This window comes from Bombus pyrosoma, linkage group LG14 (genome assembly GCF_014825855.1).
Source record: "Bombus pyrosoma isolate SC7728 linkage group LG14, ASM1482585v1, whole genome shotgun sequence".
Taxonomy (NCBI): domain Eukaryota; kingdom Metazoa; phylum Arthropoda; class Insecta; order Hymenoptera; family Apidae; genus Bombus; species Bombus pyrosoma.
This window is the reverse complement of record NC_057783.1, coordinates 2,948,875-2,964,741: the sequence shown is the minus strand read 5'-3', so window position 1 is coordinate 2,964,741 and position 15,867 is coordinate 2,948,875. Positions and strand designations below refer to the sequence as shown.

The window sequence follows — 15,867 nt, the reverse complement described above, 5'->3', positions numbered from 1 at the left end:
AAAACCAGCTACGTTTTTTTATTATTTCTAGGGATGGAAAATCTATACGTCTGTCTCTCTGTGGGAACGATCAAAACATTCATCGTTATTACATATTATACATCTCATTTATAATTTCTTATTTGTCACGTAAATGAAATATTAAGTAATACGAAAAATATTGTATACCCTTATTTTGTATTATAATTGTGTTACAAAAATGATATTGCTGCGTGATTTTAGAATTGTTTACAATAAACTATCAATATACCTCCATTTTAATTCTTATGCAAAACACACATGTGAGGAGATCTAAGGATTATAAAATTCGATTGCGTGTATCTAGAGATGACCATGTTTATGGTGGCGGTATCAAGCGTCTTTCTGATTTGAGGTTATGTTTCTGTTGTATTTAAAAGAAATACGTAAATAAACGTTCATGTAGTCGTCAAATGCATGTATTTTTGCAATTTCATTGAGTTATTTTTGTAAGAAAATTACGGTGAGTTATAAGGTTAAGAGAGAGATAGAAATTTATTTGTAATTCACGAATTTGTTAGTATTACATTTGTTACCATTCCAATTTGTCTATAGTAAACTTATTATTTATATTATTTTTATAAAAAACTACATTTAAGGCTAGTTTTTTCTAACGATATAAACTTAAATGTTATTAAGGGAGGATTTTTCAACTGAAACAATTTAATTCTTATCATAGATATTTTAAAATCAACAAAATGTCAGGCGGCATGCTTTATGGAGGAGATGAAATTGGAGCCTTAGTATTTGACTTGGGTCATCATTCTTTAAGAGTTGGTTATGCTCAAGAAGATACTCCTAAAGCTGAAATTCCAGCAGTTATAGGTGTAGGAGAAGATGGCAATTGTACAGCAACAAAAACAGAACCAATGGACATTGATGATAAAAAGCCAGACAACAATATTACACAATCTGGGACCAAGTATTATATTGATACTACTATACTTCATGTTCCAAGAAAGAATATGGAAGTTGTAAGTTACATGAAGGATGGGATGATTGAGGATTGGGATCATTTTGAGAAGGTAATATAGAAATATAATATTCTGCAGTAAATTTCATTTTCATGTGTATAGAATATAGATATATCTGAGTATGTGTTTTAATAGGTTTTAGATTATACCTATTCCAAGGTAATTCAGTCAGATGCAGAATATCATCCAGTACTGTTTTCTGAATCTCCATGGAATGTACGCAGTAAAAGAGAAAAACTGACTGAACTAATGTTTGAGAAGTATAATGTACCAGCCTATTTCCTTGTCAAAAATGCAGTTCTTGCTGCTTTTGCGAATGGTAGAGCAACTGGTATTGTAGTTGACAGTGGTGCAACACACACTTCAGCTGTACCAGTTCAAGACGGTTTTGTATTAACACAGGCAATAGTTAAATCTCCACTTGGAGGAGATTATATAAGTATGCAATGCAGACAATTTCTTCAGGTATAAATATGATTGTAAATGTTCTTTTATGATAGTGTAGAAGATGGATAACTGTATTTTCAAAATAATAACAGGATAATGACATTGACTTGTCCCCTTCTTACATGGTGGGTAGCAAAGAAGTTGTTAAAGATCATGAAAAACCAAGATGGGTAAAAAAGAAGGGATTACCTGAAGTTACTAAATCTTGGCATAATTATATGGTAAAGAAACTTATACAGGATTTCCAAGCTACAGTGTTGCAAGTATCAGAAACTCCATACGATGAAAAAATTGTTTCCACAATTCCTGCAGTTCAATATGAATTTCCTGCTGGATATCATCAGGTAAAAATTAAGTAATATATAATTATCAAGAAAATTGAATAGTTAGATATTTAATAAAACAATAAAATAAAATTTCAAGGATTTTGGAAGCGAAAGATTTCGTATACCAGAAGCACTTTTTGACCCCAGTATGGTACAAATGCGTGGTGGTATGGTTGGTAATACTATGTTAGGAGTAGGTCATATTGTTACAACTAGTGTAGGCATGTGTGATGTTGATGTAAGACCAGCACTTTATGGTAGTGTTGTTGTGACTGGTGGCAATTCATTCATTCAGGTATATATTAATAAAAAATGCTAATTTCATATCAACAATTTTTCATAATTTTTAACATTCATATAATATCATACAGGGCTTTCCGGAACGTTTAAACCGAGATCTTTCCATGAGAATTCCATCTAGTATGAGGTTGAAACTAATTAGTGTAAATGGATGTGCTGAACGACGATTCGGAGCTTGGATCGGTGGATCAATTTTGGCTTCAATTGGAACTTTCCAACAAATGTGGATATCAAGCCAAGAATATGAAGAAAGCGGCAAAAGCCAAGTAGAACGAAAATGTCCTTAAATAGAAACATAAGTTATTTCTGTATGTCCTTTCCTAATAATATTTTCAGTACTTGTACAAATATGTTTCTGATAAATGTGTTAAGTAAATAACTATAAATTGATTCATCTGATACAATTAAGTCTGATATGCAATCATGAAAGATACGAATTTTTTGTAATATTCATTTAAGTATGTTCTAGATATTGACATGAATAAGTATATTTTACTTATGTGTATTACTGAAATCTGTAAAATATGCAGTCAAACGTGAAAATTTTATTTATTATTAATGCACCACATAGACGCAATAAAATGTTACAAAAAATGGTGTATAAAGAATTGTACTAAGATTTTTATAAAAACTTGCAGTAAAAGGCTGTGTCTTTGAAATCTTCATGATTACTGTTGTTCCTTCACATATGTTTCCTCTTGAAATTAACTTTAATTCTAGGGACAATTCTCCCTCATAGAATACTACAGTAAAATATAGCTTTCTCTTTAAAGTTCCTCCTTCTTGTCATTATACTTAATATTCTATGGTAAAGATGTGCAAATAATGTATGATCCAAGTATATAACTTCAAAGGAGACTAGACATATTCATTAAATGACCGTTCCTGTATGGCTATATATTTCCTTTTATAAGTTTTAGCAAAAAGTACTCCACAAAGCAAGTATGTCATTATGCTCTTAATAATTTAGGGCAACAATTAAATGTGTTAAACTTACAATGTTTCGCTGTTTAAAAGTAGTTGTCCAGTAATGATGGAATGAGTCCTAAACATGGATAAAATCTAAATTGTGTGGAAACATAGTTTTTAAATGTGCAAATAATGTCATTTATTTAAAATGTGTTTATTATTATAAATCAAATATCTGAATAGATAGCCAAATACAATGAATATTAGAAATTATGTTTTCATAAATCAACTAGTTCTTAAATTTGTTGGACTTTATCCAATAAGTATTGTGAGATATGTTACATGTATTAGTTGTATTATGCTTATTATTATACCACAAATAACAATGATTTATACAAATTGGAATGATTTAAACATTGTTATGGAAATTGGGTTTGCATATTTCTAAAAATGAAATAATCAACATTTCTTGTAAATAAAATATTTATTAGATCCTTCTTTTTATTGTTCGTAGCTCAACTTTACTAACAATTTCGCTTGCTATGTTAAAATCAGCAATTTGGATGTTCAATAGAAAGAATTTAGAGCTTTTTATTGAATTCATGTTAACAGATTACTGGAAAATAATTGAAGCTAATGTTTTTGAATACTTACAAAAATATGCATTGTATATAATTATTAATATTTAAAACTAAATTATTTGTTTTATAAATGTATTTTCCGTATAAATAATATATATCCTTTCAGATATGCTAAAACTATTACCAAAGGATATCTCATTTCTATGTGTAATGCCTTATTATTTTTCTTTAGTTTACCTATTATCGAAATATTAATTACAAAGCATAAAGATTCAGATAATTTTACTGTGAACTTTCCATTTGCTGCATCATATCCTGTGGCTTTTTATAAATTTCCCTTGTACGAGGTACCATTACATTTCACTCGCATTACAAACATGATTTAATTGTGGTTACTAGTTCATAAATATAGTTACATATATAGATTGCATATGCGTCTCAAATATTGGCAACAAGTATTTGTTGTTTGATCATGCTTGCAACCGATGGTCTAATTGCAACTGCTCTACTTCATACATGCGGACATTTTGCGGTACTTAGAAAAAATGTAAAACAACTCGATTCATACATCTATCGTGTATGTATTGTATTCTACTATATATATATGTATATAATTATAATGTTATTTAGTTTAAAATAATCCAATTATTGCAGATAACTAGTTTAAAGACTAATTCAAAACACATAAATGCAAATTTATACGAAATCAAAATTCAAATAATACATGTAATCAAACATCATCAAGTAGTGCTTTGGTAAATAGATTTCATGTGCTTCCAAAAATTTTATTATTTCTTATTCACTTTAATATAATTCAGGTTTTGCGACAATATGGAAAAAAATTTCCATCTAATACTCTTTTTACAAGCAATGATCAGTAGTCTCCTAATTTGTTTCGTCGGATTTCAGGTTTCTGCAGTACGCATATTTATAGATTTAAAAATTATAATAAATCATAAGCAACTTATTATATGTTATTTAATACATATCTTTGCATTACAGACGTTAATGGAACAGTCTAAAATGATTAAGTTTGCTTCTCACTTACTCGTGGCATTTTTTCAATTATTACTTTTCTGTTTTCCTGGAGACATGTTAATACAAGAGGTGGATGATATTATATAATTACATATGTATAAGAATAGATGTACTTAATTTTAAGTGTAAAAGAGTTTCAGTATAAGCACAGCTGTATATTCCATACAATGGTCTCAATTAGCAACTTTTGTTAAAGATGAACTGTGTATGATCATTGTGCGTTCCCAAAGACCTAGTTATATTACAGCAGGAAAATTATACATAATGCATTTGGAAAATTTTACATCGGTAAAAGTTTCATCACATATTTATTTAAAAAAAATATGTAAAATTTTCGTTAGCATAATATTACCGAAATAATAACAATTATTTGACAATTTACATATATTTACAGATACTCAGTACTGCATTTTCATATTTTATGATGCTTCAGAGCTTCAATTCAGAATCTTAGTCTAGGAACTGGTTTGTATAGTTTCAATTTACTAATAATCAGTTGATGTATAAACATTAAATTATTAAATACTCAATAAATCGTAATTACATACGCTTACATGTATGCGCCCCATCCAAAGTACATTTGACAAAGATTATCTACATTAGTTGCTTCTAAAATCAACTGATTAGTTTGTCCCTCAACACTAAGATTTAAAGCAATATTCTCTAATTTTTTCCCATGATATCGAATTAAACCTTTGAGTCGTTGTTCTATATTTTTTATATGTTCCACAGCCTAAAATTTCAATTTTGTATTTTATGTTCCATTTATATTAACAATTTATTGCATTATTAATATATTATATTATGGCTTACTTTTTCATTTGTTTTCTCACCACCTTCACTAATATGATTCTTATTCCAGCTTACAAGTGGATCATATACAAATGGTGTTAATACACTTAATAATGTGCTACTTTGTTGTCGGAGAACCCTCATAGTTATTTCACAAGCGCGCCTAAACGGTCCCTCAATTTTTAATGGTCCCATAGCATCTACCATATTATGCGTTAAACGAAATGGTACACGTTCTGGCCACTCAAACAATTCCCCCTGATAATTGAAATATTTTTTAATTATTACAATACTTATTGTATATAAACTACTTAGTCATGTTTTGCCTTACTAGATACTAAAACAAAGAATAAATGTGAAGCATTTAAATTGTATTGAGGTATTAATTTATGAATAAATCTCTTACATACCCTATTAAACAAACAATTAAAATCTACGTGTACACAATCTCCGCATTTAGAATCAAATAATATATTTTCTCCATGACGATCTCCAAGGCCAAGAATATATCCCACCATAGACATTACTGCTGTAGTTCTAATATAGGCAGTACGTGCTTCATACCTATTATACATATATGTTTATTATTTTTTTACGTTTAAATAATATATGTTTACTTTATCTACAGAAATAATTGTGAAACGCACCACCCATATGGATCAGGGAATGTAAGACGAAACCAATCTCCGAGTACTGATGGATGACGCGGAAGAAGTTGTTGTAGAAATACCTTCTTTTTCTTCTCCAATGGATCTTTTAACGCTACAATGCAATGTTCAAGTAAGAATTTTTGTACTTATCAACAATTTTTTTTTACAATATAGTATTTCTACTTACAGCATAATATGCTTCTAAGTTCTCTATTCGAAATTGCAATACCTCTTTCTTTATACAAACTTATGATAATGGGTCTAAATCCAACTAAATTCGGTACCCATTCTACTAAACCGCATTCTTCATTCAGAGGTACAACGCTCTGTAATTTAAACTTACAATTAATTTAAACTCTGTAATTAAAATTTAAGCTTCTAACAGTACATTTAAAGTTATTATGTATTTACATATGTCCGTATATACAATCTTCTTTGTCGAGATTCTGGATCATTTTGAAGATATTTATTTACAATATCGTTGAATTCCATTAATCTGAAGTCTCTTCGTAAATCATCTTTTGGCTTACACATAAATAGATAATCTTTACCATCCGACCCTTTTAATGTAATACGTCGCGGTCTTTGAAGAGATGGCATAACAGCTACATTATCTTCTATTCCGGATATATGAATCCAATTTCTAAAATTTACAAAAGATTATAAACTTTTTATGATATACAGTGGTATAAAAAGAATGTCATACATACGAAGAAAATGCATTATAATTTTCTAACGACATGCCCTTAGACGGCAGATGCAGTTGCCTAAATTTGGTCGTCGGTATCATTATTGGACTAAATTCCTTGTTTGAAAGTAAACGGGGAAGATTCCGTGACAAGAGATTTACCGTAGTATTCATAACACCCTGTTAAAGAATCATAAATGTATAAAAGTTTATATAAATTAGTATTTTAACTTACTTCTGGTATTGCTTTGTTTGATAATTCAATTAATCGCTCCCATAATTTATGAAAATCTGTAATAAGTTTGGTCATTTCTGGCGTTTTAAGTTTAGGGTGACTAAGAATTTCTTGGCAACGTCTTTGCCGTGCAGGATATGAAGACTGTAAAGAATATTCTATTAAAATTCTCTTTAATTATTAATAGATAAAAAACTTACATTAATAACTGATGCCATCATCCATAAACTATGTTGGGGATAAGCATGAATTAGTTTTACTAATATGGTACAGATAGTCTTTTGCACCTCAAGAGAAGGATGACATATTCGTGATACAAGTTGGCTAAATGCAGTTAGCCACATGAATATTGGTAGTCTTTCATGATACACTTCTATACCATAGGGAAGAAATCATCATTTAATTTTATTTTAATTCAATAGTTGGAATTATTATACCCACCCATAATTTTTGACATTTTTAATAGTGCGTCTCGTCGAAATTTTTCTTGTTCCCCATCATTAAGACTGTCAGATCGTGATGTTGCACGCGAAGCGAAATCCAACCATATAGTCAACATTCTCGGCATAGATTGATGAATGTACTTGCAACCATATTGAAGTGACTTCCCATAGTAATTCATGGTATGCACTTGTAAATCTCTAAACATATTGTTAATTATCTTACCCATTAGAAATAGTGTATTGTTTTGTACTTACCGTCCCCTTGAATCTTTCTCTTCATCAGACATTCTATCTATAACAGACTCATAGTACTGTGCACAAAACAGTAAACTTTTTTCCCATTCTCTCCAAACTTCAATAGCTTCTTTGTAATTTATAATATTAGCATCCGTATCTACATTAACTGTTTCATCATTATATTTCGCATATAAAAGTTTTGCCTATACAATAAATGAATATTGGTATTATTGGCTAAAGATGGGATTTCCTATGTGCGTACAACGCACGCGGTTGCATCAGACATAGTCCTAAACGCGAATCACACGATATCGCTACATACACAAAAGCATGCTTCTTTATTGAGAGTTTAAGATTACGTCTTAAGATACAGATGCGTGCGTTGATTGGACGCACATAGAAAATCCCACCTTAATATTGCACTATACTTCTTTTGTATAAACAAACCTTTGCACATTGTTTCCTTTCTTCTAAAGATTCTCCTGCTGGCAAATTTTTGTAGTGCATAGCTGGACGAAAACAACTGGAGAAACAACGCTTTAGGGTTATAAAAGCGTCTTCTTGACAGCCCTTTTGCCAATATAATTGTGCTTGTTCTATATAAAGTTGTTGTGGAGGACAAGAATCACTAGCAGACAGAATATACATATATGCTTGTTGATGTAATCCAGTCCTGAAAGAAATGAGTAACAAAGCAAGATGATAAATATTATATATGTAGTATTATATATGTAGTATTATAATGGCACTTACTTTCTCGCAATCTTCGCACTCTTAAGCCAAATCTTGCCAATTTCTTGTTTTAATACAGAATTTTCTTTGTTTTCAACTTCTCTCTGTAATTGAAGTGCCAAATCTAGTGTAGCTCTACGCATACTTAACACAAATTCTACCCCTCGTGAAGCGCGGACAAGTTGACCACGTTTTTCCCATTCTTCGAATATCATTGGTAATTTTCCTATATCAGTCAGCATAGTAGCAACTGCTTTATCAAATTCATTTAATATATGTAACCTATCCATCATAATAAGCACAGTAAAAAATAATTAGTTCAGTAAGACAGTAAGTAAGATACAATAAACCGTTTTTTATCATGAGATATAGTTTTAAATATTAATCTTACTTCATAATGTAAGAATAGCTTTGTTGATATGCCCCTGGTCGTGACGCATCTTCTAACAATGATACCAGATTTTTTTTTAAGGATGATAAATCTGGTTTAATACCTTTCTTAAGATCTTCAAGTAGTACATGCTTTATATTTTTTTGGGAAGTGTCATCAAATCTTATGAAATGAGCTAATCTCCAAAACGGCTCATGTTCGATCATTAATGGCTCTAACTCTGATCTGTTACTTAAGACTCCTTCAGTGATATGTTTTGCTGTAAAAGGTTGATCGAGACCAAGATAACACTGGATCATTCCTTGTAAATATGTATGCTTCAAAGTTTTTTTCTGTGCCAATCTCTCATAACAGGTAGCAGCATCCTATATATTTCATGAACATTTCGAACATATGAATATATATAGATATTTAAATAAATAAATTTTATTATACCTGAAGTTGTCCATTGACTTCATGAGCTAAAACTAGTTGTTGAACTGTAGGAGTATGGTCCTGTGTAGCTAATATACCAGATATACCATCTGGTTCATCCAGTTGTGCATATATTTTCTACATATACACAAAAAAGAAGATATAGCTAATAAACGGACTATTTTTAACCCTATATTGATACTTACAGCAAGTAATCCACCTTCCAATGCTTCTGATAATCCTTTATTAGAAGAAGCCATGTGTTGTTCTAAATACATTAGTGCTCTATGATATTCTTGAAATTGATAACATCCTTCCGCCACTACTAATGCATTTAATGTTTCACAAAAGTCTAGATTCAACAATAAAATATATATTCATTAATAATTATTACATTTTATTGCTAACAATTTGAATATAAAGGACTCACTCTTTAAAGCTTCATACTTGTGATTTCGAACCAATCGTTGTTCCCAAAGCCATCTTTGCAAATGATCTAATACTGAAAATATGATCTATTCGAAAATTATAAAAAAGATTATTAATTGAGCAGTAAAAATATCATTTTTTATATACGTACCTGTGCACAACGTGTACGCCTAGTTTCTTCGGAAATTCTGGCATCATCTGCTTTTATTCTATGTCCATGTCTAAGAGGTCTATGACGTGATAGTTCAGGATCAAGTGTAGGTTTTTTTCTAACATCGATAATTGTTAATATTTCTTCTCGTATTTTTGCGTGCTCTTGTGTAGTACTATTTGTTATTATATACGCTAATGAGTAAAATATAATGTATGTTTAGATTATAGTTAATGACTCATACTGCGAAAATAATATTAACAAAAATGCTTACCAACAACATGGGGTAGACAAAATGTTAATATTTTTATATCACGCTTGAGTGCTAATTTACATGCACATAATACATTATTAAGAGATTCATCGTGGATATTACTAAACATATTACAAAACCAGTTATATGCCCAGTTTTCTACAGAGGAACCGGCTTCAGAACTGTTTGAAAAATAAGTTAATTGAATATAATGAATAATAATTCTATATTATAGCCCTTTTTTTATTAAATATTTACCCATAAATAGGATGAGGAAACGCTTTGTCATCACTGATAGTTGCAATCTTGTAATGTGAAGTTAAAAATGGGGTAATGATCTGTTTCATAGTTACTGGTAAACTATTCCATAGTTCACTGTTTTTCCCTTGGGGCGAAATATCATATGTTCTTAAGATTTCCTAAAATCATTTACATTTGTAAAATACAAATGTATCTGTCGTAGAGAATGTCATAAGATAATGTATTACTTACTTGAATAGCAAGTGAGAAACAATCCATACTCTGACTACTTTTCTGCATTTGAAACGCCCGAACATGCTCAAAAAGTATAGCACAAGCAAATTCTTCATTCATATCAGAAATAAATTTACTGTCAACTAAAATGTAAAAGAAATTAATATAAAAGTTAAATAAATAACAAATTAATGTACAGTATACCTCTAGAAATAATTCTACGAGGGAGAAGACTTGGTTCAATAGCTCCTAATTCTCCTAAACATTCGCCATATAATAGACGGATAGATTCATCTTTATGTTGACATCCAATTAATAATGTGTATAATAACTAAAAAGTTATTTATATCATAATAGTTACTATATATCATTAACATATTTTTTATTTTAAGTAACAAACCCACATCAACAATCAATGGATGGATATTTGTTTCACTCAAAATCATTTCATTCAGTTGACTACGATTTTCAGCTAAAAATTTTTGTAAATACACCAAAGCTCTGATTATTACTTCGTCCGTTTCATGCGTAATTCGTTTAAGCCATAATTTTAAATTCTCTTCAAATCCTTTAGGCCTAAAATTTATACAAACGTTAATATAGTAAACTATTTAAGTATTTAATATTTGGAAAAAAATATATTTTATATACCTAGCTTGTAAAATTCGTGCTTTAATTATGCTTGAAATTTCAACAGGTACTTCAATATCATCTATAAAAAACAATTCTGCAATATGTTCTGGGCATTCTTCATTACATTTAATAAGCAGGAACATTAGCATTGTAATTATTTTTTCTCGATACATATTTAATAACGATATTAATGAAACATATATTGTCGGTAACAATGGACCAAGTTCTTTAATAGCTATACTGAAAAATTAATACGCAATTCATTATTCGTTATTTGCAAACATAATGATTTTTATTACATACTTATGAATAAATGCATTCCATGCATCACAAACAAGAGGTCTAAATCCTGGTCTTTTAAATCCTAGCGAAGTTCGTAGTGTCGCCAAAATCTTATACCTCAACGGTGTCAAATATTGTGCACCCATATACTCCATTAGTGCAGCTAATGAAGCAAGTGCTGACTGCTGTGTATGTTCATCCGATTTTAATCCAAGCTTTATATCAAAATTAACTAATATGCCATGTAAACGTAAATTCAAATAAGATTCCTGTAAATATTAAACATGTATATTTGACTCTTTCTTGTAAAAAGAAACAATTAAAGATATGAACTTACAATTCCTTTATGTGTAACGTAATTTTTATCTGCATTACTATCATAATCAGATATAATTTTTAATAATCCAACTATTTTCTTAGGAGACTCATGAAAGTTTAATATTAGTTCTTCAAATATGCCCTATTAATCACATTTATTGAATTTATTAAAATTGAGTATTAATAATGTAGTCCAATTTGTGTATTGTTTACATTACCATAAATGATTGTCTTGTTAAAAGTGATAAATTCGTCTGCGTAATTTTCGAAACTAATCTTAAACATTCCGTAGCAGTAGCAAGAGGCATATTCAGAAATGCATAACTACAAATGTACTAAACAAATATTTAAATTAAAGTGATAATTAACAACAGCAAAATAAATGCATTTCCTTATTAATATACATACAGGAAAATATTCTTTTAACATTTGTTTCTCATCCATATTGGTTAATTCAGCTATGTCATGCAAAAGAGTTCTTGCATTCGGCACATCAATAATAAAAGGAAGTAAAAAACAAACTGCATAATGTCCATCTTTGCATAGTAACTGACGTGATCCTTCGTATCCAATACATTTTGCAACACGGTGTATAGATGTAGCCATATTGTAAGAATAATGTATAAAGTTATGAACTGCACATTGTATTATGAGCTAAAATGGAAAAATATACTATTGCCTAATAAAATATATGTTTATATCTCTAATTTTAGTAAAATTTATATACCTTGAGAAAATCTTTTTTATATCTAATGTATAAAACTTTTGGAGAAACGTTTAAGAATTTAGCAATATCATGATATGCGGTAGTTGCAAAAGCTACTGCTGCTGAAGATGATGTTGAGTGCAATATAGTAATTAAAAATATATTCAAAATTTGCCTTTCAATTATAAACAATGGAACACTAAAATTGAAAATGGTTAGGAAATTATATATATTAAACAAAATAGATATTTTTAAATATTTACTATACCATCCACAATTTCTTGCAGTAATAAGTAAAGTATCATGCAACGCATGGTTTGCATCTGTTAAAGCTTTCATAAGCGCTCGTACTATGGTATTTATAAGTGATCCAACAAATTCGTCTAAACAAACAGGTACATCATCTTCAATAGTCATAGTAAATTTTGACACGATGCCTATTTTATTCAGTAATAGTCTTTTTATTGCTGTAGTAATATTGAAACGGATTGCAGGATTTTCATCTTCTATATATAAAAACCACATTTTTGCTACTTTGTTATTGTTAAAGGACATAATGTGATTTGAAAAAGAAAGAATATTTTCAGAGATTTTCAAACGTACTGAAACAAAATTTGAAGATAATAAACTAAAATATGGACGAAGAAGATGATCGTATTCTTCCGAGATATAAGCATTAGAATTTATATTGTTTCCAGATATATCATTACAATATTTGCACTTCAATGTCCATGTTGTATTATCAGATCCTCTGTGAACAAAAATATTTTATCAAACATTTCATTGATTAACGAATAAATTATATAATAACAAATTACCTTTTGAAACTTCCACATTTTGACAAATAACAGCATATTTTACTCAATGCAATTACAAGCATTTCATGAACTTTCTGTTCTTTTGAATGTAATGCAGGTTGAAGAACATATCTTGAGATACTTCCCAATTGTACTCCTTCACTCTTTAAAAGTAGTACACTATTCCTATCAATATTTACATGGTTTAACATATCTATTTCATTACTTTTATAATTTCAGACATAAATTACTTACAATACTGCTCCTGCTGCTATCTCAGTTTGGTGATCTACTACACATGTATTTAATAGTTTTAATCGTTCCATCCCAGTACCATGTTCACATAAAGCTTCGAGACATTTTAACATTGTATCAGTATCAAGAGATTTAGCAATTTCTTTTGCATGATTATTGAGTATATCCACAGGAATTTCAATATTTTGTATAAATGGTAATGTTAATATTTTCTGAATTAAATCTTTATCTGATTCATTATGTGCTATCATATATATTAAACATTCGTAAATAATATCTTTTTGCTGATATAGCCCAGAATTTAGATTTTTTAATAATATTTTTAAAACATAATCTAACTCATTTGTATACAAATTTGTTGTTAACTGTAATTCTTTCAACCATGATTGTAAAATACGTGAGGCTTTTAAGATATACATGGATGTTTTAAACCTTTCCTTTTGTGTTGCAGTTATTAACTCTTTTTTTAATAAATTCCGTGATTTACATATATTATTCACTGAAGCGTTTGCACTAACTGCGTGTTTGATATCAATAAGTACACAGTGAATAAAAATTATAATAAAATCCTGAAATGATCTTTTTGTATTAAAATACTATAATAGTTTATGCATTGAATATACCATCATATAATTTTAATTGTTACAAACCGGACAGTATTCAAAATATGAAATAAATTTTTCTGTTTCAGAAAGACTACAAATCCTTGGTCTCATGATAAAATATTGCTGAATCTTGCTACACGCTACTTTTTGTATTTCTTCTACAGCATTAAGATTAGTATCTTGACCTAAACATGAATCTTTGATTTATAACATATTACACAGAGAGAGCCAAAAATATTTATATATAATTAACTCACATTTTATTTCATTAACTGTAAAATCAATGATTTGAAAGCACAGTTCAATGCTGTTTGAAGATACTGATAAAGACCGAATAAGTTCAATAGATGCCCACAAAAATTTATTCAATTGATTCTCTGATACTTCATATAAGTTTAACCACGTAGGAAGTAACTTAATAATCTCAATAACATAGAGTATCAAATTTTCATGTTCCTTAAAATGTTTAACTCCAAATTATTGATATATATGTATATATATATATATATATATATATGTACATATATCTTAACTTATTATACAATATACTTGCCTGTTTATTAAGTAATGAAAATTTCATTAATTTTATACAAAGATTTAATGCTATAAATTTTACATTTGGAACAGATATCATCATTATATTTAATACTTTTTCACAGAGTATTTTGTAATTCCAAACAGAAACCCCTGTCCTTTCTATAATCTGAAAAAATATAACAATGTTTATAACAATATAAAATACATTAATGAAAATTAAATAAAAATGTGTTACTTTAATTATAGATGTTTGCACTTGTGGTATATCACAGTATTTTATTGTAACAGGAAATGCTTGCAAATCCAAATTTTTTATAATATCTTTTTCTGTATGAAATTTGTTCAATACAATTTTATCTTCTTCTCCACTGATTTTGTAAAATTCTGATATTTCTGAAATTAATGATATTATTAGGTGTTGCATATATGATAGCATTTTTAATATATACCTTGAAGAATGTTTATATATTCATTACTAATCGTTTCAAACATTGTAATATGATGTCTAGATAATATTCTAAGCATACAAGCTTGTATCTCTATGCTGTTGCTAAGAACTTCATTACTTAAAGGATTTCCAACTAGGTGAAACATAACACCAAACAACCAGGTGGTAAATGCTATAATTAAAGATATGTTACTTCACTGAGTTTTGTCAATGTATCCTCATTATTATTTATTAATCATAATTGTTATACCAGTATATTGACATTTTAGCGTTTCATTTTGCATTCCATTGCTGAAAGGTGGAATTAAAACTGTTGTCAGAGTAGCTGAACTTTTAATTATTGACTCCAATAAAGAACAAAGCATTTGTTTGGCAGTTGCATTTTTTAAATCAGAAAATATTGCAATTATAGGACTATTAATGAATTTCCATACCGAATCTGCCACTGTCACATTACTAGAAAAATCATTTTCCCATTATTATCTAAAATAAAAAATTTTATATACTTTAAAAATGTTAACACAATGCTTTACCTGGTATTAGTTTGAAGAATAATTGAGTTATCATGTACTTCCATATTATTAATCCACGTTATTAATTTTCTTAGATCGTACGCAATGTATAGAAGTAAGTATTACATTATAATAAAATCAAATAATTATCAAACATTGCGCTAACCGGTAGACATTGCTTAAAAATTGTAAATGTGTTCGTTCATTAAAGGCACGTTTTCAAACAAAAATTTGGTGTTTTGATTCAGCGGTAAAATTAGACTTTTGAATTAGTATCGTTCGAATTGTTTTC

At 28.9% G+C, this 15,867-nt stretch overlaps 3 protein-coding genes across 4 annotated transcripts; 2 read left to right on the top strand and 1 right to left on the bottom strand.

The window, feature by feature from the left end:
* The first annotated feature begins 64 nt into the window (after nucleotides 1-64).
* On the top strand, nucleotides 65-2,724 carry LOC122574746 (actin-like protein 6B). 2 transcript variants are annotated; one of them, XM_043742710.1, is made up of 6 exons: nucleotides 65-373; nucleotides 698-1,043; nucleotides 1,128-1,457; nucleotides 1,532-1,783; nucleotides 1,863-2,060; nucleotides 2,137-2,724. In XM_043742710.1, exons 1-6 carry the CDS (start codon nucleotides 267-269, stop codon nucleotides 2,350-2,352), a joined length of 1,449 nt encoding a protein of 482 aa, XP_043598645.1. In that variant the 5' UTR covers nucleotides 65-266; the 3' UTR covers nucleotides 2,353-2,724. The 2 variants fall into 2 exon arrangements, with proteins under 2 accessions (XP_043598645.1, XP_043598646.1); XM_043742711.1 differs by having other exon boundaries at nucleotides 321-481.
* Nucleotides 2,725-3,101: 377 nt separating this feature from the next.
* LOC122574752 (odorant receptor 13a-like) lies at nucleotides 3,102-5,934 on the top strand. The gene is made up of 11 exons (XM_043742716.1): nucleotides 3,102-3,406; nucleotides 3,489-3,641; nucleotides 3,722-3,902; nucleotides 3,980-4,132; nucleotides 4,210-4,310; nucleotides 4,374-4,473; nucleotides 4,558-4,662; nucleotides 4,726-4,881; nucleotides 4,988-5,058; nucleotides 5,456-5,612; nucleotides 5,720-5,934. Exons 1-9 carry the CDS (start codon nucleotides 3,231-3,233, stop codon nucleotides 5,045-5,047), a joined length of 1,185 nt encoding a protein of 394 aa, XP_043598651.1. The 5' UTR covers nucleotides 3,102-3,230; the 3' UTR covers nucleotides 5,048-5,058; nucleotides 5,456-5,612; nucleotides 5,720-5,934.
* LOC122574736 (serine/threonine-protein kinase atr) lies at nucleotides 5,000-15,758 on the bottom strand. The gene is made up of 39 exons (XM_043742675.1): nucleotides 15,597-15,758; nucleotides 15,314-15,519; nucleotides 15,065-15,235; nucleotides 14,851-15,008; nucleotides 14,632-14,781; nucleotides 14,336-14,534; nucleotides 14,124-14,263; nucleotides 13,474-14,042; nucleotides 13,240-13,404; nucleotides 12,690-13,172; nucleotides 12,443-12,620; nucleotides 12,124-12,369; nucleotides 11,934-12,050; nucleotides 11,735-11,857; nucleotides 11,419-11,666; nucleotides 11,134-11,355; nucleotides 10,887-11,058; nucleotides 10,687-10,813; nucleotides 10,501-10,625; nucleotides 10,267-10,427; nucleotides 10,030-10,190; nucleotides 9,756-9,949; nucleotides 9,606-9,690; nucleotides 9,382-9,527; nucleotides 9,197-9,313; nucleotides 8,762-9,126; nucleotides 8,392-8,652; nucleotides 8,086-8,311; nucleotides 7,657-7,841; nucleotides 7,400-7,599; nucleotides 7,159-7,331; nucleotides 6,959-7,102; nucleotides 6,746-6,903; nucleotides 6,447-6,678; nucleotides 6,223-6,361; nucleotides 6,033-6,147; nucleotides 5,796-5,949; nucleotides 5,407-5,643; nucleotides 5,000-5,326 (listed from the first exon to the last, which is right to left on the bottom strand). Exons 1-39 carry the CDS (start codon nucleotides 15,638-15,640, stop codon nucleotides 5,144-5,146), a joined length of 7,479 nt encoding a protein of 2,492 aa, XP_043598610.1. The 5' UTR covers nucleotides 15,641-15,758; the 3' UTR covers nucleotides 5,000-5,143.
* Nucleotides 15,759-15,867: the final 109 nt, after the last annotated feature.